Source organism: Poecilia latipinna, unplaced genomic scaffold (assembly GCF_001443285.1).
Source record: "Poecilia latipinna isolate Pla-1442-1.1 unplaced genomic scaffold, P_latipinna-1.0 Scaffold1325, whole genome shotgun sequence".
Taxonomy (NCBI): domain Eukaryota; kingdom Metazoa; phylum Chordata; class Actinopteri; order Cyprinodontiformes; family Poeciliidae; genus Poecilia; species Poecilia latipinna.
The window spans coordinates 105134-118894 of NW_015113941.1; the positions used below are offsets into that span (position 1 = coordinate 105134).

General features: G+C 37.6%; 1 protein-coding gene across 1 annotated transcript in view; it reads right to left on the reverse strand.

The window, feature by feature from the left end:
• The window catches only part of LOC106961704 (glutamic acid-rich protein-like), a 44482-nt gene that overhangs the window by 14907 nt on the left and 15814 nt on the right, over positions 1-13761 (reverse strand). The window contains exons 4-7 of the mRNA XM_015055602.1: positions 10277-10315; positions 9812-9847; positions 8431-8589; positions 8231-8293 (exon numbers count right to left, since the gene is read on the reverse strand). Of these exons, the coding sequence (XP_014911088.1) occupies positions 8231-8293; positions 8431-8589; positions 9812-9847; positions 10277-10315 (297 nt within the window). The remainder of the gene's footprint in view (positions 1-8230; positions 8294-8430; positions 8590-9811; positions 9848-10276; positions 10316-13761) is intronic.

Consider the following 13761-nt stretch of genomic DNA (forward strand, 5'->3'; position numbering starts at 1 on the left):
TGAACTGTCATTAATTCAGTACAAGAGCCTTGTCCTCATCCAATGCAGATATATCATAGTAATGTATCTGTGCAGTTCTACAGCTGGAGTTGCAGATGACACAATTTGAAATACGCAATTTTTCATTGAAAATAGATTCTTAAAAATTATTAATTAACATTTGCATCAGTGATTACATCATACATGCATGTGGATTTATTACACATTATACATATATTTTAAGCGTTTCTTCTTGCTGATGTTGTTGTTTCCCCAAACAGAATCTGTGGTATTTAGACCAGGTGTGTCTGCTCCTGCTGCCATAGTCTTTAAACCAGGTATTGGTGCTTTTAGCAATGTGGACAAGTTCCCAGTACTGCTAAAAAATCCAATCAGCATCCCTATAAAACCTGTCAGCAGAGGGAAGCATGAATTGCTGTAAAATTTCCTGATAAATGGCTGTGCTGACTTTAGACTTGATAAAACACTGGGCCGACAGTAGAAATGACGTCTCTCCTGATCATCGCCGACTGTGAAAACTTCACCTTGAAAAACTTGGTTTTTGTGTCTCTAAAGAGGACTTTAGACCACTGAACAACAGTCAAGTTCTTTTCATATCTTTAGCCAAGGTAAGGCAGTGGCAGTTGTAGCCTGTAGCACCCTGAATATGTCAGACTGTGGTGATTCTTGAAGATCTGACTCTAGCTGCAGTCCACACTGCAGCTTAATCTTCAAAAAACTCTTGAATGGGTCTTACTTTACAATCGCATCAAGGATGCAGTTATATTTTTTCTATGTGCTACTTTCCGTATCTCACTTTTTCCATGACAAAAATCCTGTCTATAAAATTGATATGTAAAAAAAACAACAACAAACATCCTCGGGTGTTGAACAATAAACATCAAATTAATAAACTCTCTCTTGTAATATTTCGCTCTGTTTATGAATTTGTGTTTCATCTTTTCCACTGAATCCCAGTAAAAAACCAAATCCATTTTTATAATCAATCTAAATCAAGATTTTATCACGAAAAATGTGTTTCTTTTCCTGACACTACCCCAGAATAATTGCGCCACGATCCATTATTTCAGTTTTTGAGTTTTCAAAAGCCAAAATGAAATGTTCGTTTTATGCATTATTTATGACTACAGAATTTGAAATTTATAAAACTCTCTTGGATGAAGAAGCTCCATCTACTATTATGTACCTCCACAGAATCAACTGTGAAAAATGTCCATCATTTATTCATCACAGAACCAACAGGAGACAGGATCAGTTTGGTTCGCCGTGATCTGAAATTACCAACATAGCTTAAAAGAAGTCACTAAATGGAGTTTAAGACAGAGGGGAAAGGCCAAATGCAATTCAGCGATAAAAGCTGCTTAATAGGGATAATGATAAGACTGTGGGTATCCACTCATGGCACTCAGGCACAGAGCTTCAGCTAAGCTGTGACTGCTACAGCTACCATTACTTAACTCTCAGTGCCTGTTTAAAAAGCAAAGGCCAACGTCCTTTTAGCCAGTGGCAGACGGCTCCCTCAAGAGTCACATAGTGTTACAGTATGAAGTTTTATGCCAAAAGTTAATTGTGTGCTGACAAGTCACTACAGGAAAGTGTTAATTTCCCCTCAGAATCAGATTTACATCACCAACACCCTGTCGTTCACAAAGTGCTCAGACAAAAGGCCACAAAACAACCAATTAAGTAAATGCTGAAATCCTTTTTGCTTCTGCAGATGAGGAAACATAAATGTTTAGTGCATTTCAGCATCAAATTCTGGGGAAACCATACCACTGGGTTCTGAAGGAATAATTATTCATGCTGGTAAAAAAAAAAAGAGGAGGAGGAAAGAAACTTCAACTGGATATACAATGGATTTCTTAGAAATTTCACTTTGTTCCTGGTGCTTTAGCAGCAAAGAGGAAACACAAAGTGTCATTATGTCATCATAGTTTGTTCAAACTGCCTGTGGCAATCCAGGCTGAGGAAGAGCTCACTGTGCTCTCACTCTTAAACTGGTCCTCTGGGGATGTCGAATACCTAAAATCAATAATACAATACAAGTAAAAAAGAATGGAACCAATTCCCAGGAACGTTATTAAAAGGAAATTCTCGCACCTCCACTAAAACGTACTTCTGCTTGTGGATCTTAGAGGGTAAAGAGATTTGTGTGCCCATGGGAGTGCCCCCTGCAGCACTAGTGGAGGCAGTTGGACTTTCTGCTTGAATCTTCTCTTACACTGCAAAAACAGATGGTAGGGACCAGCTCAGAGCATTTCCAAATGTTTGGTACCGGATTCCCTGACTAAACTCGATTCCCAAACAGTTGGGCATCTAGAGATTATGAAGAAGACTTGCTAAAGAGATAGGATTTAACGGAGTTGGACGGGTGTTGGTGCCAGAAGGGTTGGTCTGAGTATTTCAGCACCTGACACAACCATCGGGTTTGCAGAGAATGTTTCAGAAAATGAGAAAATTCCAGTTGGTAGCAACTGTAAGAACAAGAGAGGTGTTGTTGATGCAGGACTGTTTGGCAAAAGTAGCTCAAATATCCACTTGTTACAACCAAGGCATGCAGAATGTCATCTTTAAGCACACATCAGCCTTGAAGAAAGACGGGCAACAGCAGTAGCATGTCAAACAGGGTGACAATCTCATCAGCTAAGAACTGAAAACTGGGGCTAAGTTTCACACAGCCTCAGCCAATCTGGACAAAAACGATTTGGAAAAAGACATTGACTCGTCTGATGAGTCTTGATTTCAGTTGCAAGATTCAGATCGAGTTAAGAATTCAGTATAAACAACGTGAAAACGTGGGAGATTAATGTTTATACCGTAGATTTTAGAGAATGAGTTAAATGGTAATGTATACTGTGTAGAGAGACGAAAAACTTATAGGACATTAATGTGCAACATTGATTACCAGAATAAGGGCAAAGTGTATTTAATGTACAGCTCTGGAAAAAATGAAGAGCCGACTGCACTGAACCCCTTTGAAAACCTCATGGTTATTCCACCAAATATTAATTTCTGAACTCTTCCTGAATTAAAACATTAATATTGTTGTTTCGAAATGAATACAAACTTGTTTTCGTTGCATTATTTGTGGTCTGAAAGTGCTGCATCTTATTTGTTATTTTGACACATGTCAGTAGTTAATAGAATAAAAGAACAAAGTTCATTTTACTGAAACATAGATCTATAAAAAATAAAATCAGAGATACTGATCATTTTAAGAGGTCTCTTAATTTTTTCCAGAGCTAGTATATGTGTGTAGTTCAATGTGAAGATGACAAGAATAAATAAATAGGAACTCTAAACACAGTGATAATAAAGTTACTCTTTTAAAAAAATCTTGTCATGTTTGTCCAATGTCTGGTATTCCAGTAATTTTGAAGTTTTGATTCCAGTGACAAGGACAGAAAAAAAATCTATATTGTTCACAAGGTGACTTTGGATTGTTTGTTATGATGGTGGATATTGAAAATCTGACAGCAATTCTGTCATTTAATAAATATAGCGGCTTTTGTATAGTGTGGTTTTTGTCTTTATGTGCTGTTCTAATGATTACGAGCCTGGCTTGCGCCTGACCGCCATTCTACAACAAATGTTCTCTTGGCAGCATTAAAGGATCCGCTTTTATCTCACAGAGAACCTGCTCCGGGGAGCAGCTTGATCAAAGGTAGGAGGAACAGGGAGTGCTCAGATCTCCAAGATAAGAGGACAAATTTTGGAAAAAAATAAAAAATAAATTCTCTGCAACATCCCTGCTGTTCTTGTCAGCTTTACTATAGGTTGTCTAGCTACATAATAAATGACCAGCAGTCTACTATACTATCGACAAGCAATCATGCAGATGTAAATGCTTTGCATTTGAAACCTACACCAAAGGTGTTTTTTTTTTATGGGAAAAGACCATGAAATATACAGATATGATTATACAGAATCAAATTTGTGTGCAGCCATTGAGTCTTACCTTTGAAACCAAGACAAATGCTATTGATTCTCCCAAGAGAATCTCACTGCATGAAGGAAAAAACAATATCTGCTCACTGCTCAGATTTATTTATTCCTAGCTTTAGGCGGTCTCATTTTAATTTATGGGTGTTGCACTGAGCTCAGTGAAGCGGCTGCCCACTCTTGCAAACCGCCAGAATGAGGCAAACACAATAACAGTGTAGCTCCCATTTTCATTTTAAAGTATGCCATGAATATTCATACATATAGGCTGTCTGGATTCTGATTCAATTTAGGGAGCCTTTTATAATATCCCAACTATCAAGTATAGAATCTCACAGCATTTGCAGAGTGATATTTTATTCACATGGTGCAAATAGTTGAGAACCCAGCATGGCTCAAAATATCAAAAGTCCCCTCCTCCTCCTCTTCACATATCTTTATTTTTCAGTCATTCTAGTTAAAAAAAAAAAAGGAATTTATTTAATACAAATAATTTGCGATCTTGTTTTTGCCGCATGCAGAATTAAAACACTGGGTTGAGTAAATGCTTGGAATTAACTGCATATTTATTTGATGAAAAACCTGCTAAGTAAACAACAGATGGCATTGGTTTGGTAATAAGATCTGATGAAACATCAGCAAATGACCTAAACACAATCCTACACGTTTTGTTTTTTTTTTTTAATATGAGGGAGTGTGTGCAGAATGAGCAGATTATTACATTAACACATTATACTGATAATAGCAGTGAAAATGAATAAAACATAGATGTGTCTTATTTAGCGTGACTGAGTTGGGGCCGAGATATTTAGCTGTGATACACACTGAGCTGCGTGGAAAAAAAAAGCAGAGTGTCAGCAGACAATGCTGACGACGGTGGACAGAAATGTGCAAAATCAAAAAGTGAGGAAGGTACTTTAGAAGCCATATATATATATATATATATATATATATATATATATATATATATATATATATATATATATATATATATATATAAAGATCTATGAGCATGTTAATCTGAAGATGAAAGGAAAGTACATGTGCTTGTCAACTAGGCCATAAACATGATCTAATAATCAGTAGGTTTTAAATCTAGGGATACAGAAGTTTAATTGACTGATAAAAAACAATCTCTCAAAAAAAACAACTAAAAACAAAACTTCTGAAACAATTTCACTGGTTTCACAGGAATTAAGTTTGAAATTAGCTCCAAGAAGCTGCTAATCAAAGAACTTAATTAAACGGATGATGAGCAAGAGTGCAGACCTTGTTAAAAGGTTCATGTCTGGGCGGTTGGCTGCGCCACCGCATCCAGGTTTGTTTCAGCACACAGCCAGAAAAGGTTGATATTAATGAGTTCAGAGAAACGTGTTGCTCTCTATCAGTCTAAGAAAGATTATTTTACAGAGAAGAAATCTGTTTGTCCCCCCAACATCTGCTGAATTTCCCCAAACTGAAGGTTTCTGAAGGTTTAACTTGAGGTCAAGCTGTGCAATCCTCCAGAAAAATTACAAAACAACCCTTACATCCACATCTAACTCTACAGGACTCTATTCCCAAGTTATGTTTTAAAGGTTCATGACTACTATTATGAGAAGGCTTGAATAGCTTGTTTGGAAAGACTGCCTGGAGGAGGCATCTTGCCTCTACTTACTTTTAAGCATCAAATGTACAGGACAAAGACACGGGAAACTCAGTTTTCAAGATGAAGTAATAATGAAGTCTATAAAATGCCACAATGTGCCCACACAGCCTGTCAAACGTAACAAAAAGACATTTAAGAAATGTAATCGCCTCATAGCTCCATGTGACATGACTCAGATTTTCACGCACCAGTGATTACATACCCCTTCTTCATGCTTTGTCAAACCATAACTTTATACATTTTTGAGTTGGCTGAATGTAAATGAATCCTCAATACAAGGCTCAAGGTCTGCTGTTGAACTGCATATTTTCTTATCGGATCTGTCGTGTTTTCAACCAACTCTTCCTCTAAATTCAATTTGGTCCTGCACCTCAGGGCTTGGGTTTTTGCTACCAACTAATCTGGACTTATGCTACCTGTACACATTCAAGAGAATTATCTAAAGCAGGTAGGATGTTCACTGCTTACACCTTTTTAACAGAACTTCACATAAAAAATCTTGAACTGCCCCTTTTATTTTAAGGAAATTGTTTAGGATGGAGGGGGAAAGTTGTGAGGGTTTTCTGAACATCTACGCCCAGTACTTCAATCTCCACGGCCCGGGGCAAATTTATCCTTCATCCAGAATCATTTTGTTGGCACAAAAGTATAACTAATTAATATTAAGTCCTTAATAATTATCATTGATAACGTGAACGATCTCAGTAATGTCACAATCTGTTTGATTTACTATTAATCCCTCCCGTCACTGTGAGGCATTTTATTACTGCTTTCAATAAGGCAGATTTAACTTCCACCGTCATGTGTAGGCAGCCTGATTACAGTTATTATTTTTAATAAAAGGTATTGGCTCTGGGATCAGTTGGTCTTGTCTTGTGAATAGCTGGTTGCGCACGGCTAAGCTGTTCTCCACTGGCCTGCAAGAGATTTAATATCTTTTGCAACTGGAACAGTTTAGGCAGAAGTCTGGCCGAGGCCCCTACTTTTCTATACAAAATGCAATCTGCCTCCAATCAGAACTGACACTACTGTTTACTGCCTGACAGTCCTGCCAAACAGTACACAGCCCATGGTACGCAAGACAGTGACAGATAGTGGCAGGCTTAGCCGAGACAGTCAACAGGCTGGAGTGAAGCTTTTCAGGGAAGGAAAGTCTGTAGTGTGGGTAGGATATATTCTGCTGGCTTTTCACAGAGGATGGAGAAGGCTATCTCATCTCCATCAGGAGCACTCACTCTCTCTCCACAAATTAATTGAATGTCAGTCAAAGGGAAAGTGAAACGGAGGTGAGAAAGTGACTCAAACCTTTGTGTTCGAGCAAAAATGGAAGACGGGCAGCCGGGGTTTAAAATTCAAACCTTTAATGCTCAGGAGAATGCGCTCAAGAAGTGAGGGGCCACCAAAAATTGGAGGCAAATAAAGACGGATGTGTGGTCAGAAACGTAAACGTCCACTAAAAAGAGATGCTCATATACCAAAAGCAGACGTTCAAGAGTCCGGATAAATAAACACCAGCTGCAAAGAAACCTTGCCAGAGGAGAGATTCATTAAAAGCCCCTTGCTGATCCAAATTACATGCTGTTTTTTAAAATCTTTCTCAATAATTTCACCTTTCGACTTTGTTGGATCCAGTCCTGAATAAAATCATTGGTAATATTCCACAGTAATGGCATAAAATTGCTACCTGAAACAACTTTAATGCTCACCGTTTGAGTTTGTGGCAAAGACAAGTAACCTCTATCAAATGTGGCTACACCCACAATACTTTTCAGGGGTCTCGTTGTCAGAAGACATTAAATATGATTCAGCTTTTTTTTTTTTTTATAAAAAAAAAAATATATATATATATATATTAGCCCAGGTTACACTTCATGCTGCTGTGCTGCATTAATATTGTGCATGCAAAATCAATAATATCCATGGACTTAATATGCTAAATCAAGTAGGCAGAGTTTCCCCCATATAAGTAACATCATCAATTCAAATATTCTTTCTTTAATAGCGGCAAAAAAATAAAAATTAAAAAATAAAAAGGAAAATCCCACTTTGACAGAGTGAAAAAATATTTGCCACCTTTTATTTATTTTTTTGTGTTTTATATTTTCTTACATTCATGATTTTCAATGACATTTCATAACCTGCCTGAATAAATGTAAAGCAGTCTTCCAATGATCATCTCACTTATTATGGAAGAAAAGTTATCCAAACAACCTGACCCTATGTGCCACTTAGAAAAAAAACTATATGTGAAATTATTCTACTTAACTAAAAGATGAACTTATTTGAAGTTCTTTTACACATCTTTAGAGATCGCTGTGAAATGCACTGTTTAATAGTTCAGATTATTAGTGCAGCTTGTTGATTTGCTGCTTCCAGCATCTCCACCAAGGCTGTTTCCTGAAATTTGTTTTGCCACCTCAGGCTCCTGTTTTGGGTTGGTGAAATAGATCCAGACTGATTTCAAAGGAAAAATAGTGCAACTTACAATCTTAAAACAAATCCACCAACCGTTGTTATATGATACTCTAGAGATCAAAAAGATCAGCTTAGAAAAGACAAATCACCTAAATAAAGACTCATTGAAACTATCAATTAGTTTATATAAGATCAAATCAACTGAAAAAAAAACTTGGATCTTACCTTCCATCTCCATGCTGGGATCTGGTGGGTCGTTATCTTTCCTTGGGACAAGTTGTTCTTGATCTGATGGAAACAAAGGAAATATGTTGTTTAATTTGACACAAGCCTTCACAGGACAGTTTAACCATCTGTTTGAGTCAGTAGAGAAGATAAATTAAAGGAAATGGTCAGCTGTACCAAAGCTTCTGTTAGAAATATACCTTTGTTATCCTCCTTTTCTTTGCTGGTGTCCTGTTTATTGTCATCTTCCTCGATGTTAGTGACCATTTTGCTCTCCTCTTCTTCTTTTTCTTCACACTTTTCATGTTCGTCATTCTGTTGCTGTTCCGACTCCATTTTGTTTGAATTTTCATCCTCATCTTTAAATAGTTAGAAAACAAATAATAGGAAGAGAGTGTTGAATGATTAACTGGGGCATTTGAGTGTCACATGACGGTTTTTAATATGTGGCAGAAACATAACCTCATACTCCATTACTGCTGATAGAAATCTCTGAAACATTTATACAGTAACACTTTGGTCTCTCTTTTTGCTGAAATGGAGTTTGACAGATGACAGGAAAAGACATTCAGACTAAAAGAAAGACAAAATCTGGGGAAATATTGGCTGCTGAATAAGATATTTCAAAAGTTAATATTCGTACATTTATTCTTGTAATATAGGTGACAGTGTAAAAATTAAGCTCAAAGTATTATAGCAAAAGCTAATTATGTCTACACACACAATACGTGCACACATCAAACTTTTCCGATTTGTATTAGTTCGCAATAATATAACACTTACTTTTGATCTATCCCATAAAATGAAAAAAATAAATAAATGGGTGGCAATGAGACAAAAAAGTTGAACAAGTTCAAGGGGTGCCATTACCTTTGTAAAGCACTGTACTGTGTGGAGCAATTTCTGTTAAATTATCCTGCTGGTCTCTTTTGCTCTTAACTCCCTGTTTGTGTCTCATGAGAAGGTAATTACACATCCAAGATATTGGATAGCATCCCAGGGCAGCATTTGCTAGAACTTGCTCACAGAATGCCTCCAAAATTCATGCAGAGAGAGGCTCTATCTGTCAAATCACTGTCAATGGCATGGGATTTGAATAAAACAAAACCAGAAGAGAGATGAGGCGCCGCTCGCTGCCAGTATGCAAATGCCGAATCTTAATTATATACCAGCAGCACAGAGGATATTCGAAAAAGAGAAACGGTTCTGGCTCAAAGTTAATGGCTGCCAATGTGCCAAAAGAAAATGCACAGATACACGTATATACCCTCTACCCGCACAGCTCAAGAAATAACATCTGAGCTTTGGGATGCTCCACGCTGATGTATATTTGGAGATTTGCATTAGAATCGCTCTGCTTATAGCTCTACTTTAAGCAAAATGTCCATGCAATACTTTTACACTTTAAGCTTAGAAAGAAAAACCAAAGCTGAATTTCAGTTTCCGACAGAGACGGGAAGCAGGTCAACATGCTACTTTAGGATGTGGTGGTTAGTGAGGTGGAAATCTACACTTAAGATGATCACATCTAATCAAAGCCAGTGTTTGTCCTGGAAGATTGGACTCCAAACTAAACCATACCTTGGGGTTGACTCGGCATGTCTTCATCTTCCAGTTCTGAAAAACAGAGAAGGAATTCAAATAAGGGGAAAAACATTCAGGTTCAGCACTGAAACAGAGTGTCGAAATGATTCGACTTTCCATATCGCCTCAAAAAGCATTTTTTTTTATTCCAACTCTTTGTACAGCTTTGTCTTTGTACTGCAGTATGAGAGCAATGGAACCACAAAGACATGCATAAATTAAGAGACAAAAAAAAAGAAAAGAAAAGAGAAAGAATGTCACTTCTAAAGCCATACATAATTGAGGGATTTCTTTGTTCCAAGCAAGTGATAAGAGAAGTTTTTTCTTGTATGTCGAAAAGGAAGGAAAGGCTGAGCAGAGATGAATAAAAATTTTATTTTTTTGATGACAAATGGCATCAAGAAGCATTGGTGAAGCAGAGAGACTGAGAACATGTTTTAATGGTGCGTGGAGCTGCTTTACCATCGTTCTTCTCCTCTTCGTCATGAGCTTCCTCTTTACCTAGAAAAGAAGGGGAAGGAGCTGTCATACAAGTACAAGCATGAATGTGAAAAATGCCAGCTATTCATATCAGGAAAACAAAGCAACGAGTCACACTAATCATCAGTGTTCATCTTCTCTCTGCAAAGGACTCATTTCAGTAGAGCTGACATCACGTTTTGCAAAGTGCTTCACAAAGAAAGTTTGTTTTATCAGTCCAGGGCACTTTATCTACGCTTTAGGGTGAACTACACCTGCAGGGCAGGGTAATAAAAATTATGGAAATTGTTCAATCTGGAAGCTTTTTATGGGAATTTAAGGTACTAAATCAGAATTTAAAGCATTGAGGGTTGGCGCTTACCAGGGATTTTAAATGAAGTTTGGGATATATTTTAGCAAAGCCTTGATTAGAACGAGCAGATTTCAAGTAGTGTCAAGTGCAAAGAGGTTGCTTAACCAGAAGCTCCAAGAGGCCAATGACATGTTCAGAGGAGCTCAGGTGAGAAAATCTTTTGACAAGATAACTTGGCTTTTACATCTAGAAATCTGGTCTTGGTGGGAAATGGGCAGCAGAAAAATCATTTTCAGGGGACAAATTAAATTTGTGGAAAAAAGTTGGTCTGGTCAGATGACACTAAAACACACCATCTCTGCTGTGACATTTGATGATGGCAGCATCATGCTGTGGGGATGCTCTTGTTCGGTATAAACAGTAACAAGAATTTGGCTTGTGTTACACAAAGAGTAATTTTGAAAGAAAACCTGTCAGAGGCAGCAAGATTTAAATGTTGGGGCGGAAGTTCATTTTCAAGCAGACCAACAGCTCTAAACACACAACCAGGGCGTAGTTAAAGTCCAGTCAGATATGCTCTGTATCCAATTTGACTGAGCTTGAGATATTTAGAGACATAAACCAAGACTAGAAACTTGAAATTACCCCAAATGTTGGTTTCTATAAAGTATTGACTCAAAAGAGCTAAATAAATATACACAACACACTTATTTCCTTATTGTTGAGAGTAAAACAGTTTAACTCATCATATATAGTTTAAATAAAATGCATTGAAGTCTTTGGATGTAATGTGACAAAATGTGAAAAAGTTGAAGGGATATGAATACTTTGGCATGGCACTGCATGCTTTCAGTGTAGAGCAGTTATAGTAACGATGATGATGATGATGATGGGTCTCCACTCTTGGAAAAATAAAATAAAGCTGTATATTTAATGGATCATGTTACAAGTTTTATGGCTCACCATATACCACTTGATTTAGATTTAGCTGCATAGTTTACATGCATATCATCACCACTCTTAAAGTCAGCAGACGCATCGCCATCTCCCTATGTTAAACAGCTTCTAATAATATGCCAGCATAAAAGGCAAAATATGCGTATATATTTTTATAAGACATTAATCTGCCATCATATATGCCGCTCTCATCCTCCGTGTCCCTCTTTGCTTCCTCCCGCACTTTCCCATTTATGCACACACATAAACCAATGACATTTTGGACAAATTGAGTAAATGAAAGCCATGACACCAATAAGAGAACATGCTTCACAATGGCTATTGTGCAGCTTCTATAATTGCTTTTTTAACAAGCTGCAGCAAGAGGCCATTTTTTCATATCTATGCAATTTTGTGATGCACTCAGAACAATAAAACTGCCAACCTCTATTAAATGGGGGAAAAGGCCAGTCCTACCACTGCCACATGTTTGTCCCAAGTACCTCTGTCCATCACACAGAATGCCAGTGACACACAGATGGCAGCGCTTTGTATTAATCATGACTGGCATTTTGAGAAGAAGCCACAGACAGGGGGGCTGAAAAGAGTACTTCACCAGGAAGAACTGTGTCAGAATAATACTTCCCAAGCCTCGAAAACATCCTAAACCTGTTCTCTGTGGAAAAAAAAAAAGGTATTCATGGCTTTTTAAAGTGATCTTTATTAACCATATATCAGATATGACAAAGTACCAAAAGTAATTTCCTCCATGTTATTTGATCATTTGTGTTTGGCTTATTGAATGGAACAGTATTCTATTTGGGATAGAGGATGCAAAGGGACAGATTGTGGATACACACACACACACACGCACACTCACTCGCATACAACTCCTAACAGAGTAGATTCTGGGTTGATGTGATTTATAATGGCTCCAAGTTGGGATCAATTAGACTGCTGTCTCTCCTCACAAAATGAAACCCCAGACCCGAACGCCCCGAACAGCAGGTGGCAGCATTGTCACAGCTTTCTTTACCAGAGCGCACCATATGATACTGTCACAGCTGCGAATCAGTTTCTGACATACTTCACAGAGGAGGCTTCAGCAAACACCACAACATTTCCAGTGTCAATACGTCCATGAAACCCGCTTTGAGAAATGTAGGAACAAAAAAGCAATTTCAGCCACTCTGCTGCACTTTTGTACACAAAACAAGAAGGCTGGAGTGTATTTCTGAAAAAAAAAAAAGACAAATCTTACTCACTCTGAATGATTTATTTATGTTAACATAAAAGCCAGCAGGATTACAAGGACGTTAATAATTTAGGTCTTAACATGCAGCATACCTCGTGTGTCCTACTTGCGTGACCACTGAGTAAACCAAAAGTGATGATGATACTGTCGAGGAAGTTGAAGTGGTGTTTATATTCAGCAAATAACAGTAAATATTAAATCCCCATAAACACCTACAGTGCTGTAAAAAAGTATTTCCCCTTACAGACTTCTCCTGATTGCTTATCTATCTCATGTTTTGGAGGAAAAGAACCAAGTAGCAAATGAAAACAAATCAAATGATAATTTCATTTACAAGGGTTACAAAAAAAGGAATTGCCTCATAACGTGGTAATTTGTTGCGGCAATGTTACTAGCAAGAAAAGTTTGCAATAATCAGCAATGAACCTTTTACATCGCTGTGAAGGAATTGGTTCCCATTTCTCTTTGAAGAATTGCTTAGTTTCAGTCAAACTGGACTGGTTTGGTGTGTGGTCGCTGATTTTCTAAAGCCCTCCAGCCCTCTGGAGGTGGAGTTGCTGGCGGGGCTTTGGATAATTGCTCTGCTGCATAACAAAAGTGTGCTTCAGTTTAAGGTGAAGAGCTGGTGGGTTTCTCAGTCCAAAGCATATTTTCCTAAAGTCTTGCTGATCATCAACATGTTTTGTGTTGTTTTTGGTGAGCAGTGGTTTTTGCCTAAGAACTCTCCATGTTCTTTTACTTTTTCCAAAATACTGACTGAGGCAGTTGGCTCTGCAATGCCAATGTAGATGCTGTTCTACATTCTTTCATTACCTCCTGAATGATTTGTTAATGTGCTTTTGATCTAAATATGGTAGCCTGCCAAAGGTTCACCGCTGTTCCATGTTTTCTCTACTGGCAGATAATGGCCTTCACTGTGGCTCAACAAAAAGCCTTAGAAATGACTTTTGAATCCGAGCCATGAAATCTGATGAACACAGAGTA